The following is a 17,671-nucleotide window of genomic DNA, read 5'->3' as shown; positions in this document are numbered from 1 at the left end:
CATTCAACATTCGGTACATAAGTACTGTATTTGTTTATTATAACAATAAATCAACAAGATAGCATTACCATTATTAACATTCTGTTAAAGCGACCCATGGATAGAAAGACTTATAGTTCTTAAAAGAAAAATGTTAGTATAAGTTAGAGAAATTTTATATTAAAACCCCTCTTAATGTTTTCGTTTTAATAAAATTTGTCAAATTTTCAATCAAAAAATAAACTATTAGTCTGCCATTGTTGATGTCAATAATTACTTACACAGTGCTCATGGATGCTGAAGCCTATAAAATCAGTCGCTCCCAAGCGCCAGCAGAGGGCGGCAAAACTCCATAAAACACAACAAGTGAGCGTTTCACTGTGTACTGTCATTAAATCTCTCTGAGCGGGGCATCTGCGTTAATTGCGTCAAATAATTTAACGTTATTAATTTTAAAAAATTAATTAACGCCCCTTAACGAGATAATTTTGACAGCCCTAGTTTTTACATGATAGCTATGTTTTGTTAATTCTTTTTAGATAATTACTACATTTATACATGACAGTTTTCACGTTTTTCGATTAGTTGTTTTCAATTGATAATTATCATGTTTTTACATAACTATCAAGTGTTTTACATGAGTTATCACGTTTTTAAATGAGTTCCTTCATTTTTACATGATGATTATCATACATTTACATGATCGTTTTCTCATTTTTACATTATATTTATATTTATACATGATAATTATCACATTTTCACATGATAGTTATTTTTACAAGATATTTTGGTTTTACATGATAACTATCAAGTTTTGGCATGATAATTATCATGTTTTTAAATAATTATCAATATGTTTTCATTGTTTTCTCATATTACACAATTATCACGTTTTTACATGACAATTATGATGGTTTTACATAATTATTATTATTATTATTATTATTTACATGATAGTCTTCTCATTTTTACATGATAATTATTAATTATTATAATTATTACAATTTGATAATCAGGTTTGCATGATAGTTTTCACGTTTTTACATAACTATCACTTTTTGACATGATAATTATCATGTTTTTGCTTAATAGTTGTTTTACATGATGATTATCATGTTTTTGCGTGATGTTTTACATGATGATTATCTGATTTTCCATGATAATTATGACGTTTTTACATGAAAGTATTGACGTTTTCACATAGTAGTTTTAAAGTTTTGATAATTATCACGTTTTCACATGAGTTAATTTTACAACTATTACGTTTTGACATAATTATCAGGTTTATATATCACGTTTTGACATAATTATCATGTTTTACATGTTTGTTTTACATAATGATAATCAGATTATTATGATAATTATCATGTTTTACATGATAGTTTTCTCATTTTTACAAGATAAACATAGTTTTTACATGACAATTATCACATGTTTACATGAGTTTTCATGTTTTTCATTTTGACATAATTATCATATTTTAACATGATAATTATGTTTTATATTATTATCTGATTTTTACATGATAATTACCATGTTTTTACATGATATTTTTCACATTTTTACATGACAGTTATCACATTTTTAAGTGATAATTATCTTGTTTTTACATAATTATGAACATTTTTACATGAGTTTTCTCATTATTGCGTGATAATTATCACATTTTTACATCACAGATATCATGGTTTTACATACTTATCAACATTTTTACATGATAGTTTTCCTCATCGTATATGATAATTATCATGTTTTTACACAGTAATTAATGTTTTTACATTACATCAGATTTTTACACACTGATCATATTTTAACACGGTATTTATCACATTTTTACATGAAAGTTATCACCTTTTCACATAATTATCATGTTTTTACTAGGGCTGTCAAATGATTAAAAATTTTAATCAAGTTAATTACAGCTTTAAAATTAATTAATCGTAATTAATTGCAATTCAAACCATCTATAAAAAATGCCATTTTTTTCTGTAAATTATTGTTGGAACGGAAAGATAAGACACAAGACAGATATATACATTCAACATACGGTACATAAGTACTGTATTTGTTTATTATAACAATAAATCAACAAGATGGCATTAACATTATTACCATTCTTTTCAAGCGATCCATGGATAGAAAGACTTGTAGTTCTTAGAAGATAAATGTTAGTACAAGTTACAGAAATTTTGTATTAAAACCCCTCTTAATTTTTTTGTTTTATTAAAATGTGTAAAATTTTCAATCAAAAAATAAACTAGTACCTCGCCATTGTTGATGTCAATAATTACACCATGCTCACTCATGGTACTAACCCATAAAATCAGTTGGACCCAAACGCCAGCAGAGGGCGCCAAACACCAAAAAACAAGTAACAAGCGAACATTACACTGTACTGTCATTTTAGTCTGTTTGAGCGGGGCATGTGCGTTAATTGCATCAAATATTTGAACATGATTAATTTAAAAAATTATTTACCGCCCGTTAACGCGATAATTTTGACAGCCCTAGTTTTTACATGATTTCTCATTTTTACATGATAGGTATCATGTTTTTACATCATCATCATGAGGTCATGTAAAAACATGATGACTATCATGTAAAACAGTGATACCGGACTTTAAAAAATTATATATGCAGTATATATTTTTTTCAGTGGCAGCAATATGCTTCCGTATAATTTAACTGGCCCGTTTGTTTTTAAGTTTTCAAATCTAAAAAACAAAACACACAAAATGACTCCTTGTAAATGATCGCGTAGCAATGACGGCGATAAAGATCGCTGCCAACCTCTCCCAGTTCAAGTGACTGGACATCAATGGCAGCCAGTCATTTCAGTATACAACATTTTAATTCTTGAATACGTCTGTGCATCAACAGGTGACAAACACAAACAAAGACTCCACTCTCAAGTGGTTCAAGGACGGCACAGCAGTGACACAGGCTGATTATGACTCCGCCTCTGGATCCAGCGCACTCACCATCCCACAGGTAATCAAACACTAAATCAATGTGCGCCAGTTTTGAATGTATAATTAGATGAATTGTGTGTTACGTGTCCCCGTAGATTGAAAAAAAGCAGGCGGGCTCGTACAAAGCAGTGGTGTCAGACGCCAGAGGAGAGGACGTCAGCACCTTGGCGTTGCGAGATGAAGGTGACCAGCTCATTTGTTTAATGGGCTTTTTACACCATGGTATTTAAGCAGGATTCAACATACCAACACTGGCCAAATTTGAGCATTTTTGTAAATGAATGAGGAAAGGCCTGATTGACAAGCATACCCTGAGCGGTTATTCTTTGGGGTCTTTGTGGAGTGATTTGTTTTTCTCCCCGATCTCCTTGGAAAACCGATCAGTCAGTTAAAGGCATTAAATATTTCCAATTTTGGGTACTGTACAGGGGCGGAAGTTAGGTGGGGTGCGATCACACACAGGCCGGGGTCACTAATGGGCCCAGTTTGCTGGTGTAAAATGGGCGTGGTTGTGAATGCTCATCTTTCAGTGCCATTGATTGGCGATAAGACGATTGGCAGCGAATGAATGAATGTCTACCACTGAAAATGGCAGCCAATGAATTGCACACTCCCGCTCATTAGTTTTCAGTGGTAGAATGTAACGCAGTAAAAGCACTTTGTTACTGTACTTAAGTACATTTTTGTGGTTATGTTCTTTACTTGAGTAGAAACATGAAATTTTTTCTTTTACTTCACTACATTTTACAGCACGTATCTGTACTTTTTTTTCTAAATACCCTGAGAAATGGGTAGACTTAAGCCTGAGTTACAGTGCCTTGCAAAAGTATTTGGCCCCCTTGAATCTTGCAACCTTTCGCCACATTTCAGGCTTCAAACATAAAGATATGAAATTGAATTTTTTTGTCAAGAATCAACAATAAGTGGGACACAATCGTGAAGTGGAACAACATTTATTGGATAATTTAAACTTTTTTAACAAATAAAAAACTGAAAAGTGGGGCGTGCAATATTATTCGGCCCCTTTACTTTCACTGCAGCAAACTCACTCCAGAAGTTCAGTGAGGATCTCTGAGTGATCCAATGTTGTCCTAAATGACCGATGATGATAAATAGAATCCACCTGTGTGTAATCAAGTCTCCGTATAAATGCACCTGCTCTGTGATAGTCTCAGGGTTCTGTTTAAAGTGCAGAGAGCATTATGAAAACCAAGGAACACACCAGGCAGGTCCGAGATACTGTTGTGGAGAAGTTTAAAGCCGGATTTGGATACAAAAATATTTCCCAAGCTTTAAACATCTCAAGGAGCACTGTGCAAGCCATCATATTGAAATGGAAGGAGCATCAGACCACTGCAAATCTACCAAGACCCGGCCGTTCTTCCAAACTTTCTTCTCAAACAAGGAGAAAACTGATCAGAGATGCAGCCAAGAGGCCCATGATCACTCTGGATGAACTGCAGAGATCTACAGCTGAGGTGGGAGAGTCTGTCCATAGGACAACAATCAGTCGTACACTGCACAAATCTGGCCTTTATGGAAGAGTGGCAAGAAGAAAGCCATTTCTCAAAGATATCCATAAAAAGTCTCGTTTAAAGTTTGCCACAAGCCACCTGGGAGACACACCAAACATGTGGAAGAAGGTGCTCTGGTCAGATGAAACCAAAATTGAACTTTTTGGCCACAATGCAAAACGATATGTTTGGCGTAAAAGCAACACAGCTCATCACCCTGAACACACCATCCCCACTGTCAAACATGGTGGTGGCAGCATCATGGTTTGGGCCTGCTTTTCTTCAGCAGGGACAGGGAAGATGGTTAAAATTGACGGGAAGATGAATGCAGCCAAATACAGGAACATTCTGGAAGAAAACCTGTTTGTATCTGCACAAGACCTGAGACTGGGACGGAGATTTATCTTCCAACAGGACAATGATCCAAAACATAAAGCCAAATCTACAATGGAATGGTTCAAAAATAAACATATCCAGGTGTTAGAATGGCCAAGTCAAAGTCCAGACCTGAATCCAATCGAGAATCTGTGGAAAGAGCTGAAGACTGCTGTTCACAAACACTCTCCGTCCAACCTCACTGAGCTCGAGTTGTTTTGCAAGGAAGAATGGGCAAGAATGTCAGTCTCTCTATGTGCAAACCTGATGGAAACATACCCCAAGCGACTTGTAGCTATAATTGGAGCAAAAGGTGGCGCTACAAAGTATTAACGCAAGGGGGCCGAATAATATTGCACGCCCCACTTTTCAGTTTTTTATTTGTTAAAAAAGTTTCAATTATCCAATAAATTTTGTTCCACTTCACGATTGTGTCCCATTTGTTGTTGATTCTTGACAAAAAATTAAAATTTTATATCTTTATGTTTGAAGCCTGAAATGTGGTGAAAGGTTGCAAGGTTCAAGGGGGCCGAATACTTTTGCAAGGCACTGTATATGGACGTCAAATATTTCATGAGTTTAAAGGGAACCTCAGACTTAGACTTGTAGGCGCTAATAGGCCACAATTGTTCTCTTTTACTAAAATATGTTATTAGAAAGACATAAAATATTGCCATTGATCCATAATATTTAGTACATGTTTTGACCCACAGACGGTACCATGTTTTATGCGCGCAATGGACGCTCGGGTTGATGACGTAGTTGGCCTGCACTGGGAGAATAGCTGTGCTAGCTAGCAAGCGAAGCTAGTATGACGACTGGCATTATTATGTCCCATTCTGCTGCTGGTCGGTTGTTTTGTTACAGAAATGTGGGATGAGTTCCCGACGTCGAACCTACATCCAATTCCAGCTCATCAGCAGTGTCTTTAAACCGATCCTAGGCGGCTTCCCGAGATACTGACTTGCAGCCATTTGACAGATTGTCTTTTTGAACCCTTCGTTGCTTGCCTTGGTTTTTGTGACGTAATTTGTTTAAAAGTTTAAAATATGCGAGTAAATAATTTTTTTAAGTCGTTAGTCTTTTTTAACGAAATATTAGACTTCAATTAATGATTCTAAGCTAAAAATGACAGACATTTTGAATAATAAATATAATTCTTTTCATGGCTGGGTTGAAACAAAAGCGGTTGCGCGACGTCTGTAAACGGGGGTTTCCAGGGTAAAACGGACAAATTAAAATTAGTTCCGGGGGCGTAATGCGCCATGAATCTGCTATGGCAACATATAGACATATTGTTCTATCAGACACAACAGTTGTTCTGGCTGAAAATACAGCAGCTTATTTTAAAGAGGGGTGCAAGAGCAGAAACTGCTTTTTCAGTCTTGTCTGTGTTTTCCACCATCAGGAAATTCAAGCTGGTATTGGTGCAACACTAGTTAAAATTAGGGCTGTCAAACGATTAAAATTTTTAATCGAGTTAATTACAGCTTAAAAATTAATTGTAATTAATCGCCATTCAAACCATCTATAAAATATGCCATATTTTTCTGTAGATTATTGTTGGAATGGAAAGATAAGACACAAGACCGATATATACATTCAACATACGGTACATAAGTACTGTATTTGTTTATTATACCAATAAATCAACAAGATGGCATTGTAGTTCTTAAAAGATAAATGTTAGTACAAGTTATAGAAATTTTATATTAAAACCCATCTTAATGTTTTCGTTTTGATAAAATTTGTAAAATTTTCAATCAAAAAATAAACTAGTAGCTCGCCATTGTTGATGTCAATAATTACACCATGCTCACTTATTGTGCTTAAACCCATAAAATCATTAGGACCCAAGCGCCAGCAGAGGGCGCCAAACACCCAAAAACAAAAAAACAAGTAACAAGCGGACATTACACTGCTGTCATTTTAATCTGTTTGAGCGGGGCATGTGCGTTAATTGCGTCAAATATTTTTACATGATTAATTTAAAAAAATAATTAACGCCCGTTAACGCAATAATTTTGACAGCCCTAGTTAAAATGCTTTTTTTTTTTTTTTTTTTTTTTTTTTTTTTTTTTTTAAAATAAAGCGTAATGTAAAATGTAATCTTATCCTATTTTATTGACCGAACGCCCTTGAATCAAAATAGAATCATGGTAAATTTTGTAATATCTGAAAAATGTGCGATATCACTTTTATTTTTTGTCTTGTCCTGTGAGCATATTGTCATTTTAACAATTGGTTAAGATTTTGATTCGGTGTATGGTTAAGTTCAAAATACACAGGACGTCTATTGTCGTCAATGGCACTGAAACATGGTCATTCGCTGCCAATCCTCTCAATTAGATTGACTGTATTTCTTTATAACGTCGCCAGCGAGTGACCTGGTGCACTCATTACAGCTCATTCGGTCGTAAATGTCAGCCGCCGCTTATTATTATCAGTGTTTATGTTTCTTCTCAGAGTACGACAAGCTCCTCCAGCAGCTGAGCAGACAATGCGGTGAGCGAGCCACGCACTTGAAGCCCGCATCAATGTGCTGTATCGACTTGGCATCCATCTTTCCATCTCTCCAGGATTGTCAGCAGGTCCGCTGAGGGTTCAGAGCACGGCAGAAGGTTTCAGGCTCTACTGCTGCCTCACGTATTATATCAGCTACTTGAAGACCACCTGGAGCTTTAAGTAAGCCATGAAAATCAGAAGGGAGAATTTATTCCAATGTTGCTTTAAGTAGTGCCCTGTATTGATAAAAAATATATATATCTAATAATAAAAATTCTGCAATTTAGATAGATTTATTGTGCATTTGTAGTTCAATTGAACTAAACAGACCAAAAAAAAAAACTTAATATTAAAACCTAAATATTAGGCATTTTTATAGCAAGCCTGTAGCACCACCTGCTGGACATAAAGATAATACAACTATTGTTATTTACTTTTTTAGGGCCACTGACGATGATGTGAATCTTTTCATCTTTCTGCTGTGATTTAAATGAATTTATCCCTAGTTTAACACTAGCCAACCCTCCCATTTCAAACGAATTGGACGCCTCGCGTCGTCAGTGGCAGCCAATGAGTTATGATATAAACATGGAGATTTAGGATTTACGTGTTGATGGTTTTGTAATAAGTTGCCTATTTGTCCATTGGTGGAACAAATGTGAACAGGCCCCGGGTACGATGACTATAAACTAGAGATATGTCGAGATATATCGGGATGCCGATCGATCGGATCCGATCATGTCATTTTCAAAGTATCGGAATCGGCAAAAAAATATCGGACATGCCTTCTTTTATTTATTTATTTTTTTTTTTTTTAAATTAAATCGTTTTCTAATTGTATTTAACGTTACAGACATAATATCTTACACTCATCCAGAGTCTTTAGTGTAGGCTTAAGGTAGGGTTATCAAATTTATCCCGTTAACGGCGATAATTAATTTTTTAAAAAGTTTATCACGTTAAAATATTTAACGCAATCAACACATGCGCTGCACGACCCACTCACGCATTGTCGCAGTCAATCTGTAATGGCGCCGTTTTACCTATATACAGAGCTAAAAGGCAACGTAAAATGAGTAGAGTGAATTTTGGCAGCCTGTGGAGCCTTTTTTTAATTGGCTAAAGCCTTACAATCCCTCTAACTACGATTAGAAATATCGTGGGAATCAATGTGGAGAAGAAAGGTAGTAATTGATCTTTTTCTTAACACCCTATATTATTTCCCAACGCAGAGAAGATATATCAATTGGTACCACTACGCACAGTCATGGGTGCACTTCCCATCATGCATTTGGGCACAACAGTTAAATGGCTACAGTGTCATTTATTGAAAGCTCAACAAATACACTAGATGGCAATATTTAGTCACAATATACAAAGTCACATTTGTCCTTTAAGAATTACAAGTCTTTCTATCCGTGGATCGCTCTCACAGAAAGAATGTTAATAATGTAAATGTAATCTTGAGGATTTATTGTCATAATAAACAAATACAGTACTTATGTACTGTATGTTGAATGTATATATTCGTCCGAGTTTTATTCATTTTTTTCTTAATGCATTGCCAAAATGTATATGATCGGGAAAAATTATCGGGAATGATTGGAATTGAATCGGGAGGGGAAAAAAAGCAATTGGATCGGGAAATATCGGGATCGGCAGATACTCAAACTAAAACGATCTGGATCGGATCGGGAGCAAAAAAACGTGATCGGAACAACCCTTCTATAAACATATATCTTTGAGGCAATGAAAAGTTCTAAAAAACAAAATAAAAACAAAAATACTGAGTACTCGCCGCTTCTAACCGATGTGCGCATGCGTGCGTGCGGATACTTGCGCAAGCACGCTGAGCATTGTGTACGACGTTTTGCCGAGTAGTAAGGTATGTCCAAGCACCGGATTAAAAACACTGCCAGAGACCTAGGTGCCACTTAGCACCTAGCTAGGTGCCACTTAGCACCTAGCTAGGTGCCACTTAGCACCTAGCTAGGTGCCACTTAGCACCTAGCTAGGTGCCCTAGCACCCCCTAAGCTCCGCCCCTGTGATTTTCCCACAGGGGGAAACAAATGGAACCACAGTCCCGGGTCAGGATGGGAAGCAACGTCCACACGGTTTGGATGGACATTTTCAACCCAACAGAGAACGACAAAGGCAAATACACCTTGGATATGTTTGACGGTGTCGAGACGCATACGCGTCACCTGGACCTGGCGGGACAAGGTGGGGGTGCATGCGAGATTTGTCATGTATGTAACGTTACTGCAATAATCTATTTTTTACTCATAGCATTTGCAGATGCTTTGACGGAGCATCAGAGGCTGAAGTAAGATGTGTTTGCTTTTGTTTTAAATTATGCAGCATGTTTTGCCGGGATGCTAATTTGACATCTTCTTTTCATCCTTTCAGGCAAGAAGCCGTCATTGAGAAAAGTGAGTTGCAAAGATATTTATTTGACATTGGGTTCATAAGACTGTCAGCAAACGATGTCACTAACTCGACTTATGTCCAGTTCGCATCTCTTTCATCCAATGACAGTGTCATATCATAATTATGACGGACTTATGACAGTCTTTTGAACCCACTGTCAAATAAAGTGTTAACAAGATGTCTTCAAGAAGAATATTTAAGAGCATGTGTCATCTGGGACTGAATTTGTTTCAGATCGGGCCAAAGTGACTAAAGGTCTTCCAGATGTTGTGGCTATCATGGAGGGAAAGGTAAGATATAAAATGACACGGTGATTAAATGTTGAAAACTACACAACGTTCCCCTCCACAGTCTCTGTGCCTGACGTGCTTCATCGAGGGCGACCCGGTCCCGGATGTCTTCTGGCTGCGCAATGAGCGCGAGATCGCCGGCGAGGACCAGTACTTTATCACCAGGGAGCCAGGCTGCAGCACCATCACCATCAGCGACGTCCGCACAGAAAACTCTGGCAAATTCACCGTGCTGGTCCGCAACCGCTGCGGCTCTGAGTCGGTGGACGTGACCGTGAGCGTGTACAGGCGAGACGAAGCGCCGCCGGCAAACGTTGTGGAGATGGGATTGTGAATGGAAGCGGCAACACACAAAAAAATGAATTTTATAGGTGAAATAATCAAATTTATATTGATGTTTTAAAAGTCATATACAGTGCCTTGCAAAAGTATTCGGCCCCCTTGAACCTTGCAACCTTTCGCCACATTTCAGGCTTCAAACATAAAGATATAAAATTTTAATTTTTTGTCAAGAATCAACAACAAGTGGGACACAATCGTGAAGTGGAACAAAATTTATTGGATAATTGAAACTTTTTTAACAAATAAAAAACTGAAAAGTGGGGCGTGCAATATTATTCGGCCCCCTTGCGTTAATACTTTGTAGCGCCGCCTTTTGCTCCAATGACAGCTGCAAGTCGCTTGGGGTATGTTTCTATCAGTTTTGCACATCGAGAGACTGACATTCTTGCCCATTCTTCCTTGCAAAACAGCTCGAGCTCAGTGAGGTTGGATGGAGAGTGTTTGTGAACAGCAGTCTTCAGCTCTTTCCACAGATTCTCGATTGGATTCAGGTCTGGACTTTGACTTGGCCATTCTAACACCTGGATACGTTTATTTTTGAACCATTCCATTGTAGATTTGGCTTTATGTTTTGGATCATTGTCCTGTTGGAAGATAAATCTCCGTCCCAGTCTCAGGTCTTGTGCAGATACCAACAGGTTTTCTTCCAGAATGTTCCTGTATTTGGCTGCATCCATCTTCCCGTCAATTTTAACCATCTTCCCTGTCCCTGCTGAAGAAAAGCAGGCCCAAACCATGATGCTGCCACCACTATGTTTGACAGTGGGGATGGTGTGTTCGGTGATGAGCTGTGTTGCTTTTACGCCAAACATATCGTTTTGCATTGTGGCCAAAAAGTTCAATTTTGGTTTCATCTGACCAGAGCACCTTCTTCCACTTGTTTGGTGTTGTCTCCCAGGTGGCTTGTGGCAAACTTTATACGAGACTTTTTATGGATATCTTTGAGAAATTGTTTTCTTCTTGCCACTCTTCCATAAAGGCCAGATTTGTGCTGTGTACTACTGATTGTTGTCCTATGGACAGACTCTCCCACCTCAGCTGTAGATCTCTGCAGTTCATCCAGAGTGATCATGGGCCTGAGACCCTGAGACTATCACAGAGCAGGTGCATTTATACGGAGACTTGATTACACACAGGTGGATTCTATTTATCATCATCGGTCATTTAGGACAACATCGGATCATTCAGAGATCCTCACTGAACTTCTGGAGTGAGTTTGCTGCACTGAAAGTAAAGGGGCCGAATAATATTGCACGCCCCACTTTTCAGTTTTTTATTTGTTAAAAAAGTTTAAATTATCCAATAAATGTTGTTCCACTTCACGATTGTGTCCCACTTGTTGTTGATTCTTGACAAAAAAATTAAATTTCATATCTTTATGTTTGAAGCCTGAAATGTGGCGAAAGGTTGCAAGATTCAAGGGGGCCGAATACTTTTGCAAGGCACTGTATTTGGACAAAAATTTATAGTATGATACTTAATACAGTGTCCTCCATAATTATTGGCACCCCTGGTTAAGATTTGTTTTTTAGCTTCTAATATTTTTTTTATTCAAATAATACGGGACCTTAATGGAAAAAAAGAGAAAAATCCAACCTTCAATACTAGTGCATTTATTCAGTGGGGGAAAAATCCCACATAAAGAAATAATTATTTGACATCAAATAATGTGTGTCACAATTGTTTGCACCCCTGGTGTTAATACTTTGTACAACCCCCTTTTGCGAACAAAACAGCACCCTAATCTTCTCCTATAATGTTTCACAAGCTTGATTTTGTGTCTGGTGAACCATTTCTGTGTAGATTTGGCCATATGTTTAGGGTCATTGTCTTGCTGAAAGACCCAGCAGCTTTCGGGCAGAGGGCAACAGATTTTGATTTAAAATGTCCTGGTATTTCAAAGCATTCATGATGCCATGCACCCTAACAAGGTTCCCAGGGCCTTTGGAAGCGAAACAGCATCACTGACCCACGCCCATACTTCACAGTGGGTATGAGGTGCTTTCCAGCATGCGCATCTTTCGTGGCACGCCAGACCCACTTAGAGTGTTTGTTGCCAAAACCTCAATCTTGGTCTCATCTGACCAAAGCACACGGTCACAGTTGAAGCCTGGAACCGTGTGTATATTTGTGTGAGACCAAGATTGAGCTTTTTGGCAACAAACACTCTAAGGGGGTCTGGCATGCCACGAAAGATGCGAATGCTGAAAAGCACCTCATGCCCACTGTGAAGTATGGGGGTGGGTCAGTGATGCCAGGACATTTTAAATCAAAATCTGTTGCCCTCTGCCCGAAAGCTGAAGATGGGTCGTCACTGGGTCTTTCAGCAAGACAATGACCCTAAACCACAGGCGTCAAACCGATTCCAGAAAGGGCCAAGTGGGTGCAGGTTTGCTTTCCTACCAATAAAGAGGACACCTATTTACCAATTAGATCTTTTACATGTGTAATCAGTTAAACTTTGTCAGGTGCTGCTTGTTTCAGCAGGAAGTTCATTGGTTAAACTCTCTGTGCGTTATCGGTTGGAACAAAATCCAGCACCCATTTGGCCCTTTCTGGAATCTGTTTGACACCTGTACCCTAAACCTATGGCCAAATCTACACAGAAATGGTTCACCAGACATAAAATCAAGCTTGTGAAACATTATAGGAGAAGATTAGGTGCTGTTTTGTTGGCAAAAGGGGGTTGTACAAAGTATTAACACCAGGGGTGCTAGTAATTGTGACACACATTATTTGATGTCAAATAATAATTTCTTTTATGTGGGATTTTTTCCCCACTGAATATATGCACTTGTATTGAAGGTTGGATTTTTCTCTTTTTTTCCATTAAGGTCCCATATTATTTGAATTAAAAAAATTATTAGAAGCTAAAAAACACATCTAAACCAGGGTGCCAATAATTATGGAGGGCACTGTATATAATATTTTCTCATTATTAGGGCCCGAGCACCAACAGGCGCGAAGGCCCAATTGTTTTGCAAGGGATTTTTTATTTATTTATTTATTATTATTTTTTTTTTTCTCGGCAAATGAAAACGGCCAATTTGGAGGCCTAAACATGCTCGAAACACACCAAAATTTGCACATAAGCGTGAATTTCGGTAATTTTGCATCGTTGTGAAAAAAACGTAACCAAATAGCTCAGTGGCAAACACTTGAATTTTAAAAAAGGCCTCTCCATTTAAGTTTTTTCGACGTAGAGCGATACAATTTGGGGAGTCGATACCCTGTGCAAAACGGCTCCAAAAAGTCTCTTGCAACCATATTCTCAATCCAACAGGTATTTTGGATCAAATGTGAAATTTTTGTCGAATTATACGGTGTACATTTGAGACTATGTCGCCTAGGTAGTTGGTTGGATCCTCCTCAAAATTGGTGAGACTGGTCATGGGACATATGAGATCTTAAAGTTTTCAAAATGGTGCATTTTCTTTCATGGGTCTGACCTGACCAGTAATTGAACAGAGACATAAACTTTTTATTTAGAATTTTATTGTTATTTTATTGACACACATAATTGAATTAACCATGATTTTTATTGAGCTAAATGAATAAAAATACTTGATATGAATGCAAGAAATATACAGGCCATATTTCCCACACTCATATAGCTTATGTTTGGTGCACTACAATTAAAGTGCACATGCTGTGGTGTGCATCTTAAAAGTTTTTCATAGAAATCTCGAGGTTGAACTACAATGCCATTTACCGTATTTTTCAGACTATAAGTCGCAGCAGCCAAAAAATGCACAATGAAGAGGAAAAAAATATATAGATATAGATATGGACGTAAAAACATTCTAGATTCTTGGTTGAAGCAAAAAAAAAAAAAAAAGTGCAGTTAGCATTTATTTTACGTAAATATGTCAAAGTACAATCCTAGTCTGTTACTGAATGTAGCTAGCGGCAGCCTTATGTAAACAGAGCTTTTCCGATGAAAATTCTTGTGACTAAATACTTACATCCTTGAATGAATTCTTTATAGACATGGATGTAAAACAGTCTCGAGTCTTGGTTAAAGCAAAAAAAAAAAGTGCAGTTAGCATTTATTTTACGTATACATGTCGTAAATGCAATGCTAGTCTGTTCCTGAATGTAGCTAGCGGCCGCCTTATGTAAACAGAGCTTTTCTGGTGAAAATTCTTGTAAATAAATTAGGGCTGTCAAAATTATTGCGTTAACGGGCAGTAATTAATTTTTTTAAATTAATCATGTTAAAATATTTGACGCAATTAACGCACATGCCCCACTCAAACAGATTAAAATGACAGCACAGTGCAATGTCCACTTGTTACTTGTGTTTTGGGGAGTTTTGTCGCCCTCTGCTGGCGCTTGGGTGAGACTGATTTTATGGTTTTCAGCACCCATGAGCATTGTGTAATTATTGACATCAACAATGGCGGGCTGCTAGTTTATTTTTGATTGAAAATTTTACAAATTTTATTAAAACGAAAACATTAAGAGGGGTTTTAATATAAAATTTCTATAACTTGTACTAACATTTATCTTTTAAGAACTACTGGATCGCTTTCACAGAACGTTAACGTTAATGCCATCTTGTTGATTTATAGTTATAAAAAACAAATACAGTACTCATGTAAAGTATGTTGAATGTATGCATCCGTCTTGTGTCTTATCTTTCCATTCCAACAAAATTTAAAGAAAAATATGGCATATTTTATAGATGGCTTGAATTGCGATTAATTACGATTAATTGATTTTTAAGCTGTGATTAACTCGATTAAAAATTTTAATCATTTGACAGCCCTAGAATAAATGCTTGAATCCCCAAATTCTTTATAGATATGGACGTAAAACAGTCTCGATTCTTGGTTAAAAGCAAAAAAAACAACATGCAGTTAGCATTTATTTTACGTAAATATTGCGAACTATGATGTTAATGCAGTAGCGGCTAATTCCTCCCATTAATTTTTTTTTTTTCACAACGTTTCAAAATGCACGCATGGTACGAAAAATATAATAATTACTTTGAATCCTTGAAAAAAATCACTCCTAAGACAGTCCTTCCTGCTTGTATGCGGTACGGCTTTCGTACTTTTTCAACAGAAATCCGGCGTTAGATCGCTGCGTGCCTGTGTTTTTGAAAAGCTCCTCTTGATGTGGGGGGGCCCCCTACTTGAATGCGAGGCGCAGTGCATGACCGATCTGACCTGTCAATACCATTATGAAGTACAGCTGAAACGAATACTCGGGCAACTCGAGTTTAAAAACTGATCCGAGTAATTTTATTCACCTCGAGTCATCGTTTATTTTGACAGCTCTAAGCATCACATTTTGCTCGGACTACTTTTAATGCGGGGCAACGCGCTAATGTCACGTGCGTAGAGGAAGAAGCAAAAAAACTTACTGCAGCCGACACCCGCAACAAAAGACGCCGACGTTGCTAAAAACTAGCCCGCATGATGCTACGTTGGTAGCAGGTAGCGTCTGATGCGTCTCATAGAGATCACATGTATGTTGAACTAGATCCGAAATGACAGTCAGCGGTGTTAGTAAAAAGCCGTCATCTTAAAGCAGTAGAGCGCTAAGCGCTAATAAAGAGCGCTAATAAATAAGAGTAACGTTACTGTCACTAGCTCACGTAACGTTAGCCCTGCGGAGGGCTAGGTTTCTATTAATTATGACCACTGTCGATGGGTGGCTAACTTGTCTTACATACATGCTTTAACATAACATAGAGTTGTGGAGTGATGAGGGTGTAAAATCAATACTTAATAATGCTAACTATCAATTTTAGCTCAGTCATTGCTGGATAATACACCAAGTAGCACTGGTCCCTAATGTGCTCTAATACAGCCTGTATCATACATTTATTTTTAACACTGCAAAAACTCAAAATCCAATCAGGACTTACAGTTTAGACTAACTTAAAACTTAACTAGAACTTAAAAATAGCTTGACACAAATAGAAATTCAATTGAAACACGTGGGGAAAAAATCCTAACTTTTAAGTGATGTGTGTTATCAAGCGTAATGGCATTTCTAGGTAAGAAATATATATATATATATATATTTTTTTTTTTTTTAAATAAGATCTAAAAAAAATTTGAGTGAAAGCAGTGAATTTGTCTTTTTTTATTGTAGTTACATCCGAGATGTAATTGTTGGCTGTTTTCAACAATGTACATCGAAAATAAAGACATTGATTGACTGAAAATGGTTCAATATTAGATGAAATGTCATGTTTTCTCATGTATATTCATAATTGCTCTTCACCTAAAAATATATATGTTTTATCCGATTACTCGAGTAATCGATAGAATTTTCAGTCGATTACTCGATTACTAAAATATTCGATAGCTGCAGCCCTATTATGAAGTCTATGTGCTAGTTTATCAAAACATCTGTCTCACTCTAAATCACTAAATCCAATAAAATCATCATTCTTGTTGTCATTTTTAAACAACTCCGCCAACTCCGGAGGTAGAAGGTGCGGCGCTTCCTCTTCTACGTCAGACTCATTATTATCAGTTGCAGTTCCAATTACTCCAGCCTTTCTGAATCCTGACAGCCCCCTCTTGCGGTTTAAAATGAAAATAACATGTGAAATGATATAATAATGTGTTAATAATTTCACATATAAGTAACTCCAGTGCATAAGTCACACCCCCGGCCAAACAATGGAAAAAAACTGCGACTTGTAGTCCGAAAAATACGGTAAATAATTGTAGTACCGATAACTATACATAACCTAGTATTTTCTTTGGTTGGTTGACATGCTATCCTGTTTTGGCTAAGTTGATTAAAGACAAGTAGTTCCATTTTGGGTTCTACAAGGCACGGAGTAGGGATGTTACGGTACGCCAAAAGTTTTGGTCACGTACCTCAGTTTGGCATTGAATTTGATAACAGTAAGGGAGCAAAATACAGAAATAAAAAAGCTGATTTGTACTTTAAATGTGCAAACAGTCCACAAGGTCGTTCACCTCATTGAAAGGCCCCTGGAGTCGTGTTAGGAGGTTCAACGGCACTGCGGAGGGAAAGGTTGCGGACGTGTATGAAGTGAAATTGCTCATGTTTATTTTTGTATTACGCCCTATTTACGCTATGCAGTGTCAAGTTTTGAAATAAAATGCTTTTGTGTGGACAAATGTGTGTTGCTTAGTGATGCTACCAATGTGAGTTTTATGTGTTGGCTGAAGTACTCACACTCGAACACAAGCTTAGCCGCTTCTTTCATTTCACTCCAATTTGTGGAGCAAATGAACTCGGGGTTGTTCAAACAACGTCCGACAGGGT

The 17,671-nt window shown here is 37.2% G+C and overlaps 1 protein-coding gene across 1 annotated transcript in view; it reads left to right on the top strand.

Annotated features, from left to right (window-relative positions):
* The window catches only part of LOC130915452 (myomesin-3-like), a 182,519-nt gene extending 172,035 nt beyond the window's left edge, over positions 1 to 10,484 (top strand). Inside the window, exons 29-37 of the mRNA XM_057835475.1 lie at positions 2,860 to 2,970; positions 3,047 to 3,134; positions 7,307 to 7,345; positions 7,420 to 7,525; positions 9,406 to 9,569; positions 9,636 to 9,672; positions 9,756 to 9,778; positions 10,011 to 10,066; positions 10,128 to 10,484. Of these exons, the coding sequence (XP_057691458.1) occupies positions 2,860 to 2,970; positions 3,047 to 3,134; positions 7,307 to 7,345; positions 7,420 to 7,525; positions 9,406 to 9,569; positions 9,636 to 9,672; positions 9,756 to 9,778; positions 10,011 to 10,066; positions 10,128 to 10,400 (897 nt within the window). The 3' untranslated portion in view covers positions 10,401 to 10,484. The remainder of the gene's footprint in view (positions 1 to 2,859; positions 2,971 to 3,046; positions 3,135 to 7,306; positions 7,346 to 7,419; positions 7,526 to 9,405; positions 9,570 to 9,635; positions 9,673 to 9,755; positions 9,779 to 10,010; positions 10,067 to 10,127) is intronic.
* Positions 10,485 to 17,671: the final 7,187 nt, after the last annotated feature.

Source organism: Corythoichthys intestinalis, chromosome 4 (genome assembly GCF_030265065.1).
Source record: "Corythoichthys intestinalis isolate RoL2023-P3 chromosome 4, ASM3026506v1, whole genome shotgun sequence".
NCBI classification, from domain to species: Eukaryota; Metazoa; Chordata; class Actinopteri; order Syngnathiformes; family Syngnathidae; genus Corythoichthys; species Corythoichthys intestinalis.
Note: the sequence above shows the minus strand (reverse complement) of the source record. Positions and strands in the feature narration are given on the sequence as shown.